General features: G+C 36.6%; 1 protein-coding gene across 1 annotated transcript in view; it reads left to right on the top strand.

The window, feature by feature from the left end:
- The window catches only part of LOC306861206 (transmembrane protein 178B), an 84,805-nt gene extending 62,793 nt beyond the window's left edge, over positions 1-22,012 (top strand). Inside the window, exons 4-5 of the mRNA XM_079403347.1 lie at positions 14,370-14,507; positions 17,986-22,012. Coding sequence (XP_079259473.1) covers positions 14,370-14,507; positions 17,986-18,236 — 389 coding nt within the window. The 3' untranslated portion in view covers positions 18,237-22,012. The remainder of the gene's footprint in view (positions 1-14,369; positions 14,508-17,985) is intronic.
- Positions 22,013-23,891: the final 1,879 nt, after the last annotated feature.

The raw sequence follows: 23,891 nt of genomic DNA, 5'->3' as shown, positions 1-23,891 counted from the left end.
AGTTGTACCTATTAGTGTAAATGATATACAACTAATATAACCAAGATAATAGTCAAAATAATTGTCAACATATTCCTTCCAGACCATTGAATAAAACTTTTCCGATACTCCCTACATAAAAATATATTTGCTTTTAATAATGTTTATTAGCACTTGTAATTTATCATCAAATATGTGGGAGGCAGATACAGCACCACAACAGGATGTTAATCGTTTCCTTTAATGGCAATCAAAACCACTAACTCATGTGGTCTGTCATTTTTTTGTAAACATCTAGACCGCATGAATGCAGAGAGATGAATTTCTTGACTTAGGTTCCATTAATCTCTTTTATAAAACTTAAGATGTAATTACTTTCTCTTTCTCTTTCTGTGTCTCCATCTCTCTCTCTGTCATGACCTGAATCCATTTGCAAAGCCAAGTCATCTAATAAAATAGCATCAATGTTCAATGGACACTTAGGTCTTTTGAAGATTAGCTGGCGAATAGGTGACTAAGTCATGTGGCCTTTGGAGACTGTTCAGAGTAAGAGTTAAGAGGTGAGAGGGGTGACAAAGAGATTCCCATGTAAGTGGTCATCCGTTAATCAAACAGCCAAGTTATTTTGTGAGGAGAATTTGAAATGAGAATGAGAATTTATTTTTAGTGATTTTACTGCAGGCAAAACATGAATGAATAAAATAAAAGTTAAAGAACAACAGAGAATAAATGCAAAATGAAATGAAATAAACCCTGGTCACTATGAACTGGTGTTGCATGGAAAGAACTGCGTAATGGTTCTAAACAAAACAAAACAAGAAACAACCCCTGGGGGCTGTTTCATAAAACAAGTTTACCAAACAAGCCAGGCTGTATATACTGAATTGTCTTTTTTGTATATTGTGTTTGTACTATTTTTCATATTGTCCATTTTGTATATTTGTACATTATTATTATTTTTTTTTTATTATCTGTGTCCTGTCGCTGTCATTCTGTCGCACTGTGGAGCTACTGTCACTAAAATAAATTCCTCGTATGTGCAAACATACCTGGCAATAAAGCTAATTCTGATTCTTATTTCAGTTAGTCTGATTTATTTTGAATCAAATCAATTGACAATAAGTCAAGCTAACTGAAATCAATCTGGCTTATTTCGTAAACTTGTTTTATGGGGGAAGTCGTGGTCTAATGGTTAGAGAGTCGGACTCGTAATCCAAAGGTTGTGGGTTCGAGTCTCGGGCCGGCAGGGATTGTAGGTGGGGGGAGTGGATGTCCAGCGCTCTCTCCACCCTCAATACCACGACTGAGGTGCCCTTGAGCAAGGCACCGAACCCCCAACTGCTCCCCGGGCGCTGCAGCATAAATGGCTGCCCACTGCTCCGGGTGTGTGTTCACGGTGTGTGTGTGTTCACTGCTGTGTGTGTGCACGTTGGATGGGTTAAATGCAGAGCACGAATTCCGAGTATGGGTCACCATACTTGGCAGTATGTCACTTCACTTCACTTCACTTATGAAACAGGCCCCAGGTCACCATGAACTGGTGTTGCATGAAAAGAACTGTGCAATGGTTCTGAACAAAAAAAGACTAATAATAATAAAGCCCCCCCCCCGATTCTTAAAGATACACACTCATACAATCACATAAACAACATTTTAGGTTCTGTTCTGAAAAATGACAAAGTGAAGAGTGGCAGGAGTGAGACTAAATAACGACTTCTCATTTTTGGGTGAACTAATCTTTTAATTTTCCTGAGCTATGAAAGAGCAGTTTGTACGCAAACAAAATGTTCCTCAGGGAATGCAGGTTCAATTGACTTTCAGTTTTCATTTTAAAAGATCACACAAGAAAAAGAGACGAGCCACCTGACAGCTGTGAATGCATGAAACCGTCTGCCTCTCAAACAGATTCCCTCGACTGGTCAACAGCCACACTGTGCTCGCAGAAACCAAGGCGCCATTAATTCATGCAAGAGTTTGAATGTGAAAGCTGCTCTGTCTCTCTGAATCCAACTTCCCTCCCTCCCTCCTATCTCGCTCCTTTCGTGTCTGTCGGTCCTGTGGGCTTTGGCCATCCTGCTCCAAAGCTGTGCTGTGAGGTATACGGAGCCAGACTGCACTATGGGGGATGCTGACTGAGAGAAGAGGTGACAGTTTAGCACACAGACAGGAGAGGGACAAAGCCATCCAAACACACCGCAGGGCAGATCGTCCTTTGGGCTTTTAGCTCATTTATTGTGCGAGTGTGTGCGTGTTCATCTGCCATTTGCCTGAATGACAGATAAAGCCTAATTTCAAAGCATTGTGTTGTTTGTACCTAGAAATAGTTTTTGCGTGAGCTCTGTGAGCTTTCTGCATCGACAGCTTGACACATTGCGTTAAAAGTCACATTGTGCATCTGAATATCTCAGACATCTTAACCTAATAGTTACTCTGGAATGATTAGTAAACACATGCACTGTCAGTTGCTTCAGATTTGCTCGTTTGAATGCTGCAGAGCTTCAGTGCACACAAGATATGATCTGTGAGCTAGACAAGCGTTTAGCATGAAGTACAGTAAATGCCTACAACAGGATTTAAATCTAAGCATGATGCTTAACCCCATTCATGTCTGCAGAGGAAAAGAAACACCACATATGGTGAATACAGAGTCATTTGTCCTACGTCACGACATTAAACGTCACAGATCAGACTAGATGACCTGTAAAAGCTTTTTCTCTCACTTTAGATCTGGCCTTTTTTAAAAGGTTTAACCCTCTATTGCATGACGTGTCTCAATTGTCGATTGAGAGAGAGAGAGGGAGAGAGAGAGATGACAGCTGTGAGTGCGTTACCGGCGTCTGTGCGTCTCTAAAAAAAATGAAGCTGTATTTAGTTACTTCAAAACAGCAATTTTACCACCTCGTTGCTGAGGAATATAATGTAGTGATCTATTATCTAGGCTATTTTAGTAATAAAAGTCATGGGAAAGAGTTGACAAGTATCTGTATGTGCACAGCGCAATCGGCAATCTTCAATCTCTCTCTCTGTGTGAAGGGGGGGGGGGTATGTTGTATGTATCAATTAAATAATTAAATAAAATTATTAATATAGAATGGTGATTAAACTGACTTGGAACTACCAGTGCATTCAACGGTTTTAATGCATACCAGAATGCCTTTTTTTTACTTAACATATGACTTTCATCATTTTATTATATGGATATGATAACTAAATTAAAAACATTATAATAATATGTTATGTTATATAACTATAATAATTTCTTACATAGCCAAAAATAGATAAAAAATAAATACATTTTCTATAGTGGCTTTGCATCCATAGTACCCATTCCAGTAATTGTGTTTGAAAACAATAATGTATGCAATTCCGATGTTGATGGATGCACAGAAATCACTTCACTTTTAACTTTTAAGCAGTCAATTTCAGTTGCAGTTTTGGTTGGTTCATTATAAAAAATATACTGTATATTACATCAGGATTTGTAATGGCACCCATCCATACTATAAAATTATACCAGTATCATGACTCACAGTCTTATGACGAAGTGTTAGAACAGTCACTGATGTCACCTTTTAAAAAAACTAGGTGCTGGTGGTTGTTACAGAAAGCAACATAGTGCACTATATAGGGTTAAATAGAAGCAGTGCAGATATTAGCAATCTCTCTGTCGCCAGAATTTTCTCTCTCCCATCATTTCTTTCGGCTTAGCCTGATGTTCAGTATGCAAATCCACTGCCGTGTGCGAGCGCTCACGCGTCCGTCCAGTTGACAGCAGCATGCAAATGTGTCGTCCCTTAATCCCAACATGAAACAAAGAGGACACAGCTCCCTCATGGGACACAAACGAGAATGAGTGGCAGTACAGAGGAGGAGAGGTGACTGACCAGGATGCATTTGCCTTTAAGCCCCTAGTGGCAAATATGTTTGTGGTTGCGAGCACGTTGCAGCACGTAGCCTTGCTCACGCGAACACAGCTTTCATATCTGCATAAACAATGTCAAACGGCTGTCACATCAAATAGCTGTGCATTTGCCTGTTCTGTCCCCTGTTGTTGATTTTGTGATGACTGTGTGGAAAAAGCACATGAGGGACGGATGCGGTGATTGACAGCTGGCAGAGGCTTCTCCGTTCCACTCAGCATTTTCCATAGCTGTGCCATTCTGCTGTCAGACTCACTCGTGATGGGGTTTGGATGATTATATCACAGAAGCAAGAGTGCTGTTGTACTGAATAACCACATGGTTGCGGTTCAAGCACATAAGTAAAATCAGTTAAAATTAACATTTAGAATAACATTACAATTGTGAACAATTGTGTTATTATTCTGAATGAAAACTAAAACAAAAAAAGTAAAAATAACTAACATCATTTGGAACTGAACCTGAACTGAAATGCATTTTTATGCTGTTTTTACACTCCAAAATTAACTACAATAATGTTAAATTGGACAGAAATTAATTTTAGTTTTAGATGTATTGTATATTATAAAACTAGAAATCATAAACCCCCCCTGAATTAAAAATGAAAATGGCACTAAATGACAAACTATAATTACACATTTGTAATTTATACCAGTTGGCAAGTTGAATAAAATACAAAACCTAAAATAAAATAAAGTGAAACTAGAAAATTAGAAAAAAAAAAAGAATAGACATTGAAACCAAACTTAAATTTAAGAAAAATATTTATATTATTTTATTTGTGCAGTTAATATATTTTTCATCTTTTAATGAAAAGTTTAAGCTGGTCTGAAACAGAAAGCTCTATATATCTCATTTTGCTTCAGCTCCAATCCAGGTTTTACCGTGAGAAACCAGCTGTAAATGCAGCTGGAAAAATGAGAGAAACATGACAGATTTGGAAAAACCAGCAGTAGTCAAAATTTGGTTCCGTTTTCTAGTGTGGAACACCACGAGAAAAAAATGTCCCAGTGCAGTTGCACTCTTGGAACTAGCACTAACTGTTGTGCAACTAAAAATAGAGTATGTTTGTGCGTTGGACTGTGAGTGTCAAAAATCATGCTGTGTGACAGGAGTAAAAAGTTGATGCTCCAGATGTTGCTTTTAAACCAGTCGTGCACGATTTATGAAGTGGCATCCTTAATCAGATTGAAATTCAAGCTATGCTGAAAGCAGCCAGTGCATAAAAAAACCACAGCGCGTCTTTTGAGTTATTCAAAGCATAGGAAATTAAATCAAAAGGTCTGCCACAAAAGTGCTGAGTTACATGCCTCTCATGTTCAATGGTCGTCAACACCCGTGACGCTTCCTCACCAAAGCCTTCATGCGGCGTCACGCAAATCGACATAAGTAATGCACAGGATGTAATGCACAGGACTGCGGCATAGCCTGAACGATAGGCTGTCATCGAGCCCCTGCCATCAGCACTGCTACAGACTCCATAAAACCGCTCAACCTTGACACTTCATTAAAAAACATTTTTATTTTTTCAGTCGCGCTTTCAATACTCTATTCTTTGGGAATGGTGATTGGCGGGAGTTATTCACAAGGCTAGTTTCAACAGACGACTCATCTAATCGTACATCCATGTCTTTTATTTGCCCTATAATGCATTTCCTGCATTATCACGTTCTTTTTAAGCAGCATAAAGTCCTGAGGTCAGAAAGGACGTTAAGTCCAGACAGAATTTTTACGCCTACTTATTCCGGTGGTGACCATATATGCACGCTTTATGATGGCGGAGATATGGATTTAGATATATCATTTTACAGCGCTTCCAGAATGGCTTGTTTGTGGTTGTTCAGTTTAACCTTCTGGTCTGTAAGGTTTGACCCCTGATTTATCAAAGTACACTGCCAGCATGCATAAATTCAGATGCTGCTTTCTTCTCTGAAACAAGCTGATCTTATTTGCTGATACCATCTTTATCTCTGAGCCAAACAGAAGGAGATTATAAAGCATACTGGAGGATAAAGTTAACTAACCTCATTTTCTAGGCTGGAAATTGATCAAAACAATGTGTTTTGCCATTCACATTGATTCATTGGGCAGATGTGTTTATCTAAAGTGATTTACAGTGCAATTCAATATGTGTTAAAAAAAAAACACTAAACTTCAGTGTAACTCTATGGAAGCTTGTTTCCACTATGGAATAAAAATATAAAAAAGGTAATTGTGACTTGTCACAATTTGGACTTTTTTCATCTGAATGCTGAGTTTACATATTGCGATTCTGTTTTGTTTGTTTCCACCACAAATAAAAAAAGGTAAATTACTTTTCGTATCTTGAGAATTCTTTATATCCCTCAATTCTGAAAGTCAGAAAAACGGTCAGAATTATGAGAGAAAAAGTCGCAACTACCCTTTTTATTATTATTATTTTTATGGCACAAACAAGCTTCCATATGATTCCCAGGCAGGTGTATTTAAATTGAATTATTAAAATTCACTGAAAAATTCATGATTTATAAGTTCTTTATTTTAAAGAAAAAAATAGGCCTTAATAATGAAAACAAGCAGAATTTCTCTGTAAATTGTTAATTGAAAAAAGTATTTAAAAATGCTGTATTAAATGTAACAATTAACACACAAATTGTTGTAAAATTAATGATTTTGCACCAAAATTCTGGTATCAATGTAAGTCAGGCCAGTGCACTCAGGTCAGTGCACTTGGCAGCCATATTTATAACATTACTGAGTAGCTATTGTCTACTTTATTATCGAAAATACATTTCAATAACATTTTTCAAAGCAGAAATAAAGCCTGAGAACAATATAATCATAAATGATATAAAACATTCTCAGGCTGGTGCATATAAATAGAATATACTGGCTCCTGTAAGACAGCACTATGGATGGCATATTAAGAATAACAGATTCTTCAGACTTAGGCAGTCTCTGGCCTTGGAAACACTGAGCTAAAGCATCACGTATCATTAAGTGCAGAACTTGCCCTCAGCTGGAATTGAGAATCTGTCATAATGGTGCACTGCTAATGGTTCTGATGCATTTCTACTTCAGGAAATACACACATTATTAAAAAAGCATGAAAACTCTGCACTTAACATAAAATATCATGCCTGCTACCTGAAAACTAAAAAGTATTGATATCGGTTTCTGAATTGAACATTTGCCTTCAGTGTCAACATTTTATTTGCACTTATCTGACACCAAAATACACAGACACAAGCCGTCGTCCGCAAGGACATGTTGACTTGTGCTCTGCACGGTAATGCTGCTGATGGCCAGTCGATAGCGTCACGTCAGCGCAGTGCTTGACTGAAGTGCCAGCTGTCCGTCACTCAACAATTCCCACAGTGGGTCACTAAGTGAGCTCTTATTGACATTGCCATGTCCAGCTGTAACCTCGCTCAACCTATACAGCCTCAGTCCATCCCCTATCACTGACACTATCGCTTTACACGGCCGGATTGGCAGATCCCACAGGATTGACAGCGACTCTGGCCACTGGGGAGCAGAAAGACGACGTCAGTCAGCTCTTTGCAAGTGCACTTTTTCCCAAACAAGCAGTCCTGATGAGCTTTAAATAAAAGTTTTGAGATAATGAAAAAATTAGGGTAACAGTTGGGACCAATTCTCACTACCATCATTATTTATACAGCGCTTTTTACAATGCAGATTGTGTCAAAGCAGCTTTACAGTATTACAGTATTAACTAGTTGCTTATTAGCATGCCTATTATAAAAAAAATTCCCTGTTTATTAGAACTTATAAAGCACATTCTGCATGACAAAATTCTACATCCCTAATGCTACCCAATACCCTAACAACTACCTTACTAACTAGAAGCAGCAAATTAGGAGTTTATGGAGGCAAAAGACATAATGGTTTGTTAATGACGAGAATTGGACCTTAAAATAAAGTGTGATCAAAATTGGCTATTAAATTTAAATTGAATTTGAATGAATTTAAGGCATAAAACTAAATTTAGAAAGTAACAAAATACTGTACACAGAATTTTTTTTTTTAAGTAGAAACAATTTTTACTCAAACATTTCTAGTAAGCTTTAGAAATAATCACAAACACGTTTTAAATTAGAAAGACTGAAATAATGACAACTTTTGCCTATGTATTGCTCAAAGATAAATGTTTCAAACAAGCTGTCCCACTTAGCTTTAAATATGAAAGTTTTAGGAGAAAATACTGCATATTTTACATTTGCATACTGCTCACAGTGCACATACTGCAGAAATAGTACATATGTTAACATTCCCAACATAGTCCAACACTTGTAAATCGTGGCAACTACATGCAGTGTTATATCACCTTTACCTAACCAGTCACACACATGCTTCTCTTGAGCATATAAGTATGATGTTCCTCCAGCTTCTCCCATCGCGTCTTCTGTAATCTAATTTTAGTTTGCAATTGTTTTCTCCCCAGTGGCGTTTGACATGGGGTAATGAAATTAAGCTCTATTACCTTCAGGGGCCATTCCACACAGAGAGGGAAAAAAGAGAAACAGAAAAAAATAAGTGTCATCCTCTCCCAAAGCCCAAAGAGAAAAACGACCACATGCTGCATTAAAACATGCTGACTCATTTCAATGAAGAACATGACATGCTTTTATAGACTTTAGGAATCATTTTGACATTAGATTCAGAAAAATTCAACCACTTTTGAGGATAACAGAAGCTTATTTCCAATAAATACTGGAGGGGAAATCCTGTCCATAAAGATGAGGTACAAAAACAGAGCCACAAAGATTGTGTCTGACGGCAAAACTTGACTACTTTTTTGTTATTGTAAAAGTTAACATAAGCAACATAGTGTCTTGGTGTCATTCTGTGCAGCTGTTGCCAAAATTATAGTTTTGGCTATTTCTAATAAGCTACTGAAGGAAAAAAGAAAATCAGAGACAGTACTTTGGCTTAGTGGCTTGCGCAGATTATTAAGGCATGGTGCTCATGTGAGAATTGCAGGTTCGATTCTACATTATGTCCTAATCAGTTTCTGTATTTTCATTTTCGCTAGATGAATCTCTAACTGTCCGCTCTGACTCACGTATTGCTATTCTCATTCAATGAAAAAAAGGCAACGGTCAAAGCAGTGCAAATAAAGCTGATGTGCATTATTCCTCAAGCAATATCCCTGCTATCATTTCATTTGTTCCTCAGTCAGCACTCAAATTTGCATGTGCTCCCAGTAACACATCTCATTTTCAGACAAAGGCCTTCCTTTAACAATGATGCAACTCTCTGAAGCACCCTCTTGAAAAGGTCAGAGATGAAAAGAGGCTTGTGTTTCCCGCTCTGATTCGATTGCCTGTAAACAATGTTGCTGTATGACTCGAGACTCGTTTAACAGGATTGGCTAAAACGAAACAGATTCAGGCTTTCCATCACACGAGAGGCTATAGATGGTTGGCATGCAAATCAGTTTCTTCTGAGCAGGTGTAGCCATTAGTTTCCTGTCAGGAAGGAGCACATGGCCGTTTTCTACTCGACCTCCTGTTCATAAGGTGGACCTTCATTTACTATCATTCAGTTAGCATATGTTTGTAAGAGTCCAGGTTTGTACATACTGGACTACAAGGCTTCAAGTGCTGCATAATCCTAACTTCATTATATCACAATTTGATTCCCAATTCGATTATGCTGTCATCCACCATAAACCGTCCTGCATCAATCAGGTTTCCCATTAGCTTTCGATGCTATGGCCATTATGTGGTTAGTCTATATTTACTTCTGTTAGAGGGATTATAAAGTTGAAGTCAAGAAGGCTATGCGATTTATCACAGGATGTTTACAGGCAGCCTGGGAGTCTGATCTGGATGAGGTCTGTGGATCATTCAGGGAATTGTGTACAAATTTGAACAAGAACCTTGCTGCTAACAGAGCTCAAATGAACCGTTCGAAAGAAGGAAGCGGGGAAAGAAACTTAATTTTCAAGGTGATCCCAAGTGGAATATTTGGGTTGAATAATTAGCTCAGCAATATTTGAATAATAAATTAAGGCTTAAAGTTGACATTAAATCATAATCAACCCTATTTACTTACTTTATGTGCTGCCTCAGTCTTTATGTGCACAATTCATCAATGCACAGTTGTACAAAGAGGGGGAAAAAAAATGTTTGTTTTAATAAGCTTTCATCAAAATGTAATAACTCTGAAACAATTCCTGGCTTCATTCTGATATGAAGCTATTCACTGAGTATTTTTATTGTTTAATACTCCTTTATTCAAATCCGTTTCACTCAAATAATGTCACATTATGGAAATAATGTGGAGCGAAAGCCATTTTGTGTTGACTGTAATGGTATTTTGGTGATTTGGTATGATTTAAAGGGGTGCACCCAAAAATAGTCGTCATTTACTCTTTCCAAACAAAATTACATTCTTTCAGTGAAACAAAGGAAAATGTGTGAAAAAAATGTCTCAGGCTGCATCCAAAATGATATACTTGCCCACTAACAGTATGTGAACAGAATAGTATGTCCAAATTCACAGTATTCATAAAAGAGTTGCCAAAAAGTCCTTGGAAAACCTACTATTTTCAACTAAATTCTCATCTTTTGAAGACTTGACTATCCCATGAGGCCATAAGAGAGGATTTGTGAAGCGCCACAACTGATGCTGGTAGTTCACATGACAATGACAACATGGCCAATGTAGTACTTCCGAATTACATTCAAACTATATAGAACATACTTTTTTGTTTTTAAACGGTCATTAAGTAATTAAATATTCAAAAGAAGTACCGACTCAGAGAGTGTTCGATTTCTGATGCAGCTTCAGTGTTTTTTATTTGGTCCATACAATGAAATCAATGGGTTTCAATATTTGCATCCCAGCATTTTTTTAAATATCTTCCAATGTGTCCTGTAAACAGAAAAAAAGTCAGAGGTTTGAAGGAGAGTAAATGAACCCTTTAAGTATTTCCTTATAGTATTCATCGCTAAAACAGTGGGTGATCGCATGGAACAGTTTCAAACCCTGACTATACATTTCATTTTGAGAGAGCATAATCTTGTCAGGTCCAGCCCCAAGGGAGTAGTCGATCATTTTAGGCATTCATGGCATTTTCCAAGGTGGAAAAACTGAATTTAAAAGATCTGACATTTCAAGTCATGAATTCAGAGAAATCAAGCTTCAGCAAAGTCTATATATTTCCCTCTCTTTGATTAAAAAGTATCTAATTGGCGAAGATCCTGTGCCACACATAATTATACCCCTTCCCTTTAGAGACTTCGAAAGCACACATTTACTTGCAGTACAGCATTTACGGTCTGCTTTCTCATTCAGCGCTCGAGAGTGAGGGGTATAAAGATCTGGCAGAACCTGACACATCTGGAAGCTCAGCAGGTTACGAAACACAGAGATACAAAAACAACAAGAATATCAATCAAAAGGAGAGGGCCAACTACAGAGACTTCTCCTGGCCTGTTTCCAGAAGAGCTGCCTGTCTTGTGTTCTGCGCTCTTGTACTCTTGTTGACGTCCTCTTCTAGTTAACATACATTTTGAACGACGCTGACAGTCTGGTATAGCATCAGTCTGCAGATTGCATAAGAACCTTTAAGAAACCCGTCCACAATCTCTACACAATCACTCATTCTTTTCACATCCGCTAGGAAGATAAATATTTCAGAAAAAGTACAATGGAAAGTTACACTCAGTATGCGAAGCAGAGAACCACTGTTGCAGAACAGCAACACGTTTAAAGCAATTTTTAAAAATGAGTAAATGTTTAGTAAATATTCATACAGCAGAGCCCATTTAGTATAATAAAAATAAATAAAATTGTTAACTAATATCAAACCATACTGGTACGCTGCACTTATTACAGAATGAAGTTCTGCAACACTCATGAAAAACTGCATGATTTGTATAACCAGTGGCTCCCTAAAAACGTTGAAGGGAAGAGAAATTCGATACTTTGCTCTCTGAGGCATAACATTTTTCTATCAACATGAGAGACCAAAGCTGCCATTCAGGTATCAAACAGTGTTTTATAATTTGCTCCTGAGAAAGGCTCCAAACTTCATGTAAACCGCTTTCTCTCTTGCATTTCTCTTGACAGATAGTCACAGACGACCACAAAGTGAAAAATGTTGCATGGATATAACTCTTGTATAATCCATAGCAATTTATATGACTATACCTGAGGACCTATTGTTTCAGAATGCATGCTGTTGTCTACATGCTGACTGACTATTGCCATGACTGTTGCCTACATGCTGATTATTACGTAACAAATATTATGTGGGCTCCAACGTAAGAAACTAAAATAAGGCTGTTCCCAAGTAAGCTTTCCATGAGATGTGTGGTAAAGTGTTTGTAGTCTGACTCAATGTTTAAATAACACTCTTGTGAGCTTTTTTAAACCACAATGTGTTTGATAGTACATGACTTGGCCAACTTCTCTTTAAACTCTTTTTAAGAAAGGATCAATTTATAACGTAACCTTGCTTATTTCACATCAACTGTTCTGGTGTTGTGAAGGCTCTGCTTTATTTTATTGAAGCAATATTGCAGTAAACTTAACTTAGCTCTCTCAAAGGACAGCAAAGTAAAACAGTTCCAAGACAACTTATAAGGAGAGAAATACATCCAAACATGAAAGTTCAGATGGCACAGGTCTATCAAACATTCTTTGAAGAGTTTTATGAGACACAAATGCTACTTCTATGGTCATTTCCACCTCAGAGTAAAACACAATGGAAATTGTGAGAATGTAAACAAAAATAAATAAATATGTATAAAAAGTCACACTGAGGTATAAAGCTGCAATTGGGAAGTTACAAATAAGCTGAAGTTGCAAAGACTACAGAGTCACATTATGAAAAAGTTATGAAAAAGGCAAGAGTCACAGTATAAGATTAAGTGCCAGTTACAAGAAACAAAGTTGCAACTACAAGAAATAAGATTGCATTGTGAAAAATTCAGTTGCAAATACTAGAAATTCGTATTGTGAGAAGTGAAGTTGCAATTTCCCAAAAAACTGTTTAATTGTGAGAGTCACAGTGTAAGATTAAATTGCAATTACAAGAAACAAGTTGCGACTACAAGAAATAAAGTTGCATTGTGAAAAAAGTTGTAAATACTAGAAAACCACATTGTGAGATATACAGTAAAGTCACAACCACCCCAAAGCAGTTGCAATTGCGAGAAAGTCACATTATGAGATTAAGTCACAGTTATGAAAAACACATTTGCAACTACAGGAAAAAAAAGTTGTCTTGTGAGAAATAAAGGTGCAAATACAAGAAAGTCACATTGTCACATTTTGAAGTTACAATTACATAGTCATATTGTGAGAAATAAAGCTGTGAATACTGGAAATAGTAACATTGTGAGACATAAACCTGCAGTTAAAGGTAAAAGTTGCAGTTACTAGAAATAAAACTACACTATTGTCCCGTAATGTCGCAATTACTGAAAACAGCTGTAATTACAACAAATTAAATCATATTGTGAAAAATAAATGTAAAAATATGGGAACCAGTCATATTGTGAGATATAACATAAAAAGTACAGTGATAAAGTCGAAGCTAACAGAAACGGTTGCAATTGCAATTAAAATTACACAGATTTAAAGTTGCAAATTAAAGAAAGCTAAGAATATGAAGTCACAAGTGCCGAAAGCAAACATCGCAATTACCATTTATTCTTTGAGGATGAAACAGGCTTCCATACACTCATGAAATCTGGCACTTTCAATTTAAGTAATAACAAACAAGCATCTGCTGAATATCCTGTCATAGAGATGTGGGAATGATGAATTGCTATTTCTTAAATATCCAACATTTTCTTTCTGATATGACTTTGATGAAAAAAAAAAGCTTTTAACACCTCATCTCTATTAGAAAGTACTAAAAGTTATCTTACAGCATGCTCATCTAAGTGGCACGTCTACCCTGGAGGTCAACTCTGTGACCCTTTCACAGTTGGCTGGCAAAAGCTACCGTGCCCAGCGTTTTGGGCCTGCCACCTTTCCTGTACTGTGAGAATTCAACTGTGAGATTAAAAAGAGCTAACGAACACAAATGTTGTGACCTACCCTCTAGCTAACACAGAGTCAACACTCAGTGTGTGGCCGCACACTCAAACACTCACAGCAGGGCAAGTGCAGTGCATTATTGCAGGATTTATAAAGTTTATGAACTTTGTATATGCAGTTATATTCATTTTCAATTGCAATTTTGAATTCTGCTAACAAACTACTCAAATGCTAAATTGCCCAGCCCAAGAACTCCTTTAATCGTTCAAAAAGAATTACGTGGCTCGCCTGCTGAAGCTGGGGGGGGGCGCGATGAATATATGAGAATATAACGTAATAATATAGAACATTGTACAGTTCTTATAGAAGCGCTCATTGAAATGCATAATTTTGCCGAGCGTGTCCACGCTGTGCCCTTATCAGCTCTGAGTCATGTGTTTGACTTGCCTTATTTCTCGCTGCCTACAGATCTGCGGAGGATGACAGCAGGATTTATGGGGATGGCGGTGGCCATCATCCTCTTCGGCTGGATCATTGGGATGCTGGGATGTTGCTGGGACCGTGGCCTCATGCAGTATGTGGCAGGTCTGCTTTTCCTCATGGGCGGTAAGTCAAATCAAAACAAGCTTACATGGACAGTATAGGCTGTTTACAGTATGTACACAGATTTGATTACTTAAGTCAAGTTATATAGCATAATCTGTATAAGTATATATATATATATATATATATATATATATATATATATATATATATATATCATACAAGAATAAATCAAAATAAATATAATGTGAGGATGTTAAAATTTTCCCTGATGAGCTAATTGTTATAAATTAATTATGCTTTGTGAATGAATTAAATTTGGTCAAAATTCAACTTAATTGCTTAGATAATATAATATAATATAATATAATATAGAAAGTGAATTAAAAAGTTTTCACCTTGAAAACACTTCTATATCACTTGTTTCTCCTGCTCCACTGAACTTGTCCAAGCTGGAAGTAGATTTGGAATGTATGATAAATTAAGACATGTTTTTGGATAATAAATGAATGTTTAAATACAATTGGTATTATTATTATTAAAACTTCTGTATTCATTGACTTGATACATTACATTTAAAAAAAAAAAAAAAAGTATACAATGCATGCATTTTTGCTATAGGTTTCCAAACCGTGTTCTTATCGGACCCATTCACTTTAGATGTTGGAGTCTCTATTAACGAGCTGCTGATGAGTTGAATCAGGTGTGTTTGGAAGATAAAAAAAAGAAAAAGAAAGTGTAGTGGTTGGTGTGCCTCCAGGAAAAGGCTTGGGAAACACTGTGCTAATTTACCTGAATGGGTAAACTTCTCTCAAATGTTTTTCCATCCAGGCTATTTAAGTCCATTAAATAAAATATCAACATAATGAAAAGAACAAACTTTAGTAAAAAACCAAGCAAATTATTTTAAATATTTTTGGAAACCTACAAAGTATATTCATTTTCCAAAAAATTCTCAAAAATGCTGTGTGTCTGTAATGTAATGTAATACATAAATGAAAGAAAACTAAATAAATAAAAAATATAAATGAATACATTTTTAATTTAAGAATCATTTAATAATAAAATCACATATATAAATACACATACATGTACATATGCATATTTTATTATATTATATATTTATATAATAATTTAAAAATGAAAATTACATAAGAATTAATGAATATATTATGTAAATAACCTGTGAATTTATTACAGATAATAGATCGAATACTGTGTGCTGAGCTCAGTGTGGTAGTAAATTCCTACGCAAGTCCCCCCAAGACTGCATTAATTAATGAGTGACAGCCAGGAAGCCGGCATTAAAGCAATTACGTAATATCAATTATCTACTGATCTCTTATCTGACTTTACGCCAACCAATATCGAGGCTCTCGACGGCGAGCATCGCTCTGTCTTTTGAATGCACCCACGAGCTCATCACCTCACAACACAGATGCTCACACCAATCAACACAGCCTGTGGCCTCGTTACCGTGCATTTTGATATTCTGTTAACGCCCGTCGAGCAGAGGAAGCGGCTGACTTGTTTTGTGTCACTCTCCCCGCTCCCATAAGTGCGGCGTCGGCGCCATAGAGAGAGAAGCGGAGACGCAATTAAGATGTGCGCTGGATTAATGCGATGCCCTGTGCCTGAATAATGAGATGGCAATTAAAAAGTCAATTAAGATGCTAAATTATAAAGGCAGAAGGAGCGCTGAGGGTCAGATGAATCCCCTCTGAATGTTCGCTCCGTCACATGGTGTGGGAAAATGAGTTTGTTAGAGCTCTTTATCAACTAGCATGTTATGACAACGTCGTCTATACAGGGCTCGACTTGCAGATAAAGCTTGTAACAAGGCTTGAGAAAGAGGAGTTGTGAATATGCCGAGTCTGCAAATGCATGATGGAATGTCACTGCAATATTATGTATTAACATATAACAACCGCAGCTTGTAGTAGGCCTATAACACAGCTTATGCAGAACATTGAAAATACAATTAATTGCAATTAATGACCGTGTATACAGAAAGCTGCCAATGCAAATTATCTTAATTATCTATAGAATTCTCTTTGGAAATCAGTCTAAAATGATGATTTGGTTTGGTAGATATATTTAAATACCTTCTGACAATCTCATCAAAGCCAGCTTGTGATGTTTTTGTTCTCCAGTCCTCTAATTTCGGTCATATTTATTTGCATGTAAATTGCAGTCCCAGCAATTCTAAAATGATCACAATTATATAATTAGCGAAGTCAATAGAGACCTTATGTGTAGGACGCATATGTGGCCCTGGACCACAAAACCAGTCATAAGGGTCATTTTTTTTTAAATTGAGATTTATACATCAGCTGAATAAATAAGCTTTTCATTGACGTGTGGTTTGTTAGGATAGGACAACATTTGGCTGAGATACAACTATTTGAAAATCTGCAATCTGAGGGTGCAAAAAAAAAAAAAAAAATATTGAGAAAATCGCCTTTAAAGTCCAAATGAAGTTTTTAGCAATGCATATTACGAATCAAAAATTAAGTTTTGATATATTTATGGGAGAAAATTTACAAAATATCTTCATGGAATATTTTTGGCATAAAAGAAAACTCTATAATTTTGACCCATACAGTTTGTTGTTGGCTATTGCTACAAATATACCTGTGCGACTTATGACTGGTTTTGTGGTCCAGGGTCACACATTCACCTAATAGCATTGCTAAAAGTGTAACATTAAGCTCACATCTAAATGGTCAGTGAACAACGAGTCAATTAAAACTTATCCATTAAGAAAAAAAAGTTATATAAAAAGAATTCTCTTTATTACATATTGGTCAATTCCCCAATATTTGTGTTTGCTGTGCTATTTTTACTTAATATTCTTTGCTGCTTATTAAAGTATTAGCTTAGCATGTGTTAACGTCTGACTCGGAATTAATTCACCGGGAGTTTGATTGACCGACGATCTGACCAATTATAATGCTGAATCTGCCATCTGAATCTGCAAACTAGACAGTAGAGTAGATAAATGGTTGACTTGAACTTGAAAATTGCTGTGTACTGACGTCTTTCCGCGGTTGAAACGATATCTTCTGATGTTCATTCATGTTTATTTCGTGCTATAACTAGTAAAGTGGAATAGATGATTGGTTCACGTGCCGCTTGAACTGAGGCACTACAGCGATCTGTCACGACACATTAAAGAACCACAAAACAGTATTTATTGTTTGAATTACTTGAAAATTGACAACATTTGTTGAGACTTTGTTTCATACCTAAAGTAACCTGCTCTGTCTTTTCCGTCGGCACGTTGTCAGTTTCCTCTTTGCTCCGCAATGTATTTTTTCCACTGTGTGAGAACATGATCTAAGCACCATAGTTTGTCAGACGTAGCAACAGTAACTAAGGGGGGGGGGGGGGGGGGGGGGGTCTACTTTGCACAAAGACCACTATTTGTATGATTCACTTATGTAGACCTTGCCACTGACCTGGAACTCAAAATCAGCACAGTAAATGTATGAAACTTCAGTTGGATGGATATTCTGATGATTGTCTTTCTCTTTTTCAGGCACATTTTGCATCATTTCCTTGTGCACCTGTGTAGCAGGCATCAACTTTGAGCTGTCTCGTTACCCTCGCTACATATACGGCCTCCCAGACGACATCAGTCACGGTTACGGCTGGTCAATGTTCTGCGCCTGGGGCGGTTTGGGCCTGTCCCTCATCGCCGGCTTCTTCTGCACGCTGGCGCCCTCCGTACAGCCGATCCCTCGCTCCACATGCCCCAAATCCCGCCAAGAAAACGGCACCGTGTGTTAAGGGATGGCCTCTGAAAATCCCCTAGCCTACGTGTGCAGCTGGACAATAGGTGACAAATCACATTTAAAAAAAAAGACCACAACTGAAGATTAAAATCATGTTCATTTAGAATCATTTCTAATCTCACCAACCAGGCCATTTTTTAACCACGCGTGTGAATCTACAACTGAGTGTCCTGATCATTTAAAAGAAAACAAAATACAAAAAATGAAAAAAATTCACAGATAATTGTAAAGATATTATCAGTGGGACTTCCCATCATCAAAATCCTACACAGGAAAAGTCGTTCTTTCAAAGTTGTGACTTTTGTGAGCACAAGAAAATGGTGACGAATGAAGCAAAAAAACAGACAGTGTTGCTCATTCTGATGCTGCAAGGATGGATATTGACATGTCTGTTAGACTGACGTCCAAAATCTGCCAAACCTGGGACTATGGTATTTGTATTGTTGCCAATGTTTGAAGCCCAGGAGTTCGGACAAATCTGGAGCACCACAACCATTAGGCTCTTTCACATGAGAGGACAACAACTTAGATGCGATTTGTATCTGTTGTGGCTAAATCCACAGATTTGTCTCGGACCCTGGAGACTATCGCAATGCCTCTTGGGATGCAGCTAAAGGATCCGTTCGTGCATAAACGAGGAAGATTTCAGGAATTGGAGATGCCTGCTCGTGACATTATGTTGCTATTGCTGTACAGCAAATTGTAAAGAGAAAAATAATACCTATAATATCCCAGAAGAGAAAACAAACAAATCCTAACGCGAAGGACATTTTTTTGAACATTTTCCATGTTTTTATTTCTTATTCATGTCCAAATGGTATCGACGGACATTTCTAACATGCTTTCGATTTTATTATGTGCTTCTTTCTTTGTTTTTTATTAATTACAATTATATCATCATGAGTGTGAATGAGTGTGTAGGAAGTGTGCAAATTCTTTAGCTACTATCAATATGTATGTGTGAGAGTGTTTTGTGGCCTCCATACGAGAAAAAAAAAAAAAGGACACAAGAATAATTCTTAAAATCAAAAACCTGCCTTGGGTGAAATCAGGTAGGCTTTTGTTGAACCAAGAATTACTGAAAAGGAAAGATGCCATATCCTGTTTTAGACAGTGAACACAGTCCCTGTAGACACGACTGACGTAGACTGAAAGACAACTCAACATCATACTGTTACTGCCTTAAGCTTGTCTGGAAGGAGGCATTTATGCCATTTGATGGGAACACATGCTGACTTCTCTTCTGAAAGCATCTATGCACTGACAAAAGAAATCCTCATTTGAATCCAACTTTTTTGTTCTTTTTAACCATGCGTCTCTTTACTTAAAGGGAACTCCCAAAACAGGATGTGGTATGTAAGTGCCTCGTGATTTCACGAGACCTGAGTGGTGCACAAAAGAGGTACATCTGTGGAATCGTGACCTCGAAATGGAAAACGGGTGGCAAGCACAAGCTTAATACAATCTTTAAGCCGACATGCGATTGGTTCCCTCAAACCGCTTTCATAATTTTCTCCTCACGCATTCATTTCACAATCTGAAACTTTTTATTATCCATTTCACATGCTATAAATGCATTTAAAAAAATGACTTGAGCAGCCATAAAACAGCATGCTACGAGCATGCTAGTCATTGGCGAATCGGCACACTCATTCATCCATGCCAAAAACCTACTCTAGGAGATTTAGCTTTACCGCAAGACCATGTTTACAGATTTCTAGAAGGGAGATTTGCCAAAAAAAAAAGAAAATGCCTGCCAGGTTTCTTTCATAGACTTTCTCTGTTCCAGCGGCTCAACTAGCAGTTAGCCTGGTGTCCATTTATGTCTGTCAGGTTACTGCTGTGCTAAGAATGGGCGCTTATATATTAAAAGATCCATTAAATATTCGTTTATTGACTTTGAAGTCGTATGTGTGTACACCTAAACATTGACAAAACCAACTTTTAGCAGATTTAACGGATTCGCAGATCAGGGAATTGTGATTTCCAGCTGTGGAAAAGTGATGAAATAAATCAAACACCATGAAGTTAAAAATTTCTATAGTGGATGTATAGTAAGGCTCTGCTCAAAAATATTTAATTGCCTATAAATTGCTCTTCATGAGTGCATTCCTTTTCTTTTTTTTCTTGTTAAATCCTTAAGTCACAAAGGACCAAAAAAAAGTCATGACAATTTGTCAAGTCATGGAAAACCCCTTGTATAATCCTTCCCTTGGATTGATGGCGCGGGAAAAAATGGAAATCAATGGCTACCAGCAATTTTTTGGTTACCTACATCCATCAAAATATCTTCTTTGTGTTCAACAAGAAAAACTCATACAGGTTTGGTTTTTGGGTGAACTACCCCTTTAACTGTTTCAGGATTATTTCATTTGACTTGAATCTAAACAACCTAAATCATAAATAATCACCTGCTTTCAAATAGCAATAGCATCATTGGTTGTGCTGATGCTCATACTTTAGTTCTTTAACAACCATTTAATTGGTTATGAAAGAAACCGCAGAAGTTCATTAATTTTGAGAATTTTCATTGCGTTCGTTTATGAAACAAGCTGCCAAGTGAAGTTTTGCAGAGCTGTGGCAAACTAAAGGCTGTTTCTAAAGGCCATTTCAAAATGATCCTTCCCAACACTGCTTTCAAAATCATTTCATGGCATCTTTCACCATAAACACAGCCAAAAGTCCACTGAAAATTCTCCTCAGCTCTGCATTGATGAAATGTGGGTCCAGCAGTCTTCATGGGAAGCATTTAGAAGAGGTTTCTGACATATTTATGGGTGTTTTGGGTGATTTGTGTGGCAGCATTCAAGTAAAAAGACTTTGTTGCATGCTGACAATGCAATTGGCCACGAAATTACATAAACATCCAGAACTCCATAAGACTTCTTCACACTTTCCAGAAGCAACAAATCGACCAAACAAAGCCCACAAACTCCACAGTGCTCGATTACAATGTGCATGCAACAGAAAACCTGCATAAATACACAATAAACAATCTGTTTTAGGGGCATCTTGCAACAAGCCCATCTGGCCTTATATAAGATAGTGTTCCTTGACACACTTAGGAGGAAAATATGTATTTCAGTCCACAGTTTACGCTCCTTGGCAAAGACATAAATGGGGGTCAGTCGCTGGTTGAGAATAACGTAATAATATTTAAAAACATACTCAAATTCACTCCTTTCTTTCTACAACAAGGCAAAGAGGGGCGTTCAATCACAGAGTATAAAGACATCAAAGAGCACCGAAGGGCAGATGCAAAGAATAAACACTTTCAATTACGACTTAATTGGCATCCGTCCTAGACCGAGTCCCAGACTGAAAGCAGGAAGTGAACTATCTCATAAGTTTTGTATGAAAAATTATTATGCTTATAGTGAAATACTTCAGTCGGTCTTATAGAATCTGTGGTAATGAATAAAACTTTGTGGGCATTTTAAGGACTCTCCTTAAAGCGTTGGGCATGTAGGTAATATGGCCTCAGGATCACAGATTCCTTTACACAATCTACACATTACATTCACACAAATGTGTTTACATCACAACCAACAGTTGTCAGCCTTTTTTCAGTTATTTTGTTGAGCGGGGTGGGATGGGAAACATGAGCGGGATAATTTTTGTCTTCAAAATGTAAAAATAAAAAGTAGCAGAATCGGTGAAACTGCAACTTTTTAATGGGACACTTAAGCCTAAAGGTTTATCAGATCTTTTTCATCAGTAATGTGTCTGTTGAGTACCTGAAAAAAATGAATAAAACTGTAAAAAATGTTTAAGAAAAAAAAAAAAAAAAGAGAGAAAAATAAATTCTGGAAAAATTGTTAAAACTGTGGAATGTAATATCATTACAAAAATAAAATCTCATTGTTGTGTTTATTTGTATTGTATATTTACCTTTGTATACTTACCTTATTTCCAGGCATTAAATAAAAAAATAGTGCTGTCAAACGATTAATCGCATCCATAATGAAAGTTTTTGTTTACATAATATGTGTGTATACTGCGTATATGTATATAAATACAAACACATGCATGTGTATATTTAAGAAAAAAAATTATGTTTATATAATAAATATTTATATAAAACATAAGAATACGAATATATAAATGTATAAAGGTAAATATTTTCAAAATATATACTGTGTGTGTGTGTATTTATATACACACAATAAATATACACAGTACACATACATATATAACGTAAAAAATTTATTTTGAATGCGATTTCAAAATAATCGTTTGACAGCTCTAAAAAAATGCAACTGTTCAATTTGTTAACATTAAAGCATTAGGTATCATGAAAAATTATAAAGAATTTTAAATGGTAATTTATAAATAAATTGCTCATTAATTCATTTTTGTACAAATGTTAATTTATACTATTTTATTTAACAAACTAGATTAACAAATTCTGCAAAAGTATATCTTTTTTTTTAATTCCTCATACCTAATGCATTAACCAATGTTAAAAAATTGAATGTTACTGTAAAGGGTTTCCAAAAAATGTAATAAAAATGTTTAACTAGGGAAAAAAAGGAAAAGAAAATGACAGGACGGCAGTCTAGCGAGACAAGATCAGTGAAGTTCACTTGCTGACATTTAAGGCAAGTAAAATCACCATGGCAACAAATACGATGACGTTATTATCTGATCAACTGTGCAAACCGCTGAAACGGATCCAGAGGAAGTGGAGAGAGAAAAGTTCAAGGATGAAAAATAGAGGGCTGAACCAGAGTCTGAGGGAAGCTGACATGACTAACTAGCTCTCGTACTAGATATGTTGGCTAAAGATTTTTTTAAAAAGTACAAAACAAAAACATCTTACAGGCTGATTTAAAGAGATGAAAAGCCTGTGTTTGAGGCTTGATGAATAAATACTTCATGAATGCATTTAGAGCGAGTGCGCTGCTATGAATAACCACCTCTGAATAGGATGGGTCTGTGTTCTCCATCAGGCCTCTTGAGACAATGAGTATTGACCCTGCTGTTGATGACGGGCGACAGGACCACAAGCGCTTTAACTTGAAAGCATTTAGATCACTGCTCCGAGACGCCCAGACCAATGATTCTCAACTGGGGGGAGAGACCCAAAAATAGGTCAGGGGCCTGTTCTAAAGGGGAAAAACAATGCAAAATGCTAATTATAAAATGCAACTAACCATATAAAAATAAACAGGCTTTTGTGAAGAGGAAACACTTCCCATAGCGTTTACGGACTGCATTAAAGTCTGGGTGAACTCGCCAGTTCACGACAACATGGACAGTTTGAGATCCATACGGTCCAAAGATAAAGATAAACATGCACAGTAAAGTCTATAATTGGATGCAGAGAGCATGAAACCATAAAAAAAAAAATTAAAATGTAATTAAATGAATAAACAAACAGACAACAAACTATTTATATTTTTATGTTTTGATTTTTAAATTACTAAAACTAAATTTGAATTGTTCTCATTCTAAATTGTCATTTATTTAAATGTTTGTTTTGATTTTTTGTATTTGCTTCAATTTACATAATTTAGCTTTAGCTATCAATAATACCGATTTAGAATTTAACAGTTCTCTGAATTTAGTATTTTTGAAAGTAGAATATTCAGAAAATAATACCATTCTATTGCCAAAGGATGGAATTTAATGTCTTTTTAGAGGCAGC

Source organism: Barbus barbus (genome assembly GCF_936440315.1).
Source record: "Barbus barbus genome assembly, chromosome: 42".
In the NCBI taxonomy this organism is placed as follows: domain Eukaryota; kingdom Metazoa; phylum Chordata; class Actinopteri; order Cypriniformes; family Cyprinidae; genus Barbus; species Barbus barbus.
Note: the sequence above shows the minus strand (reverse complement) of the source record. Positions and strands in the feature narration are given on the sequence as shown.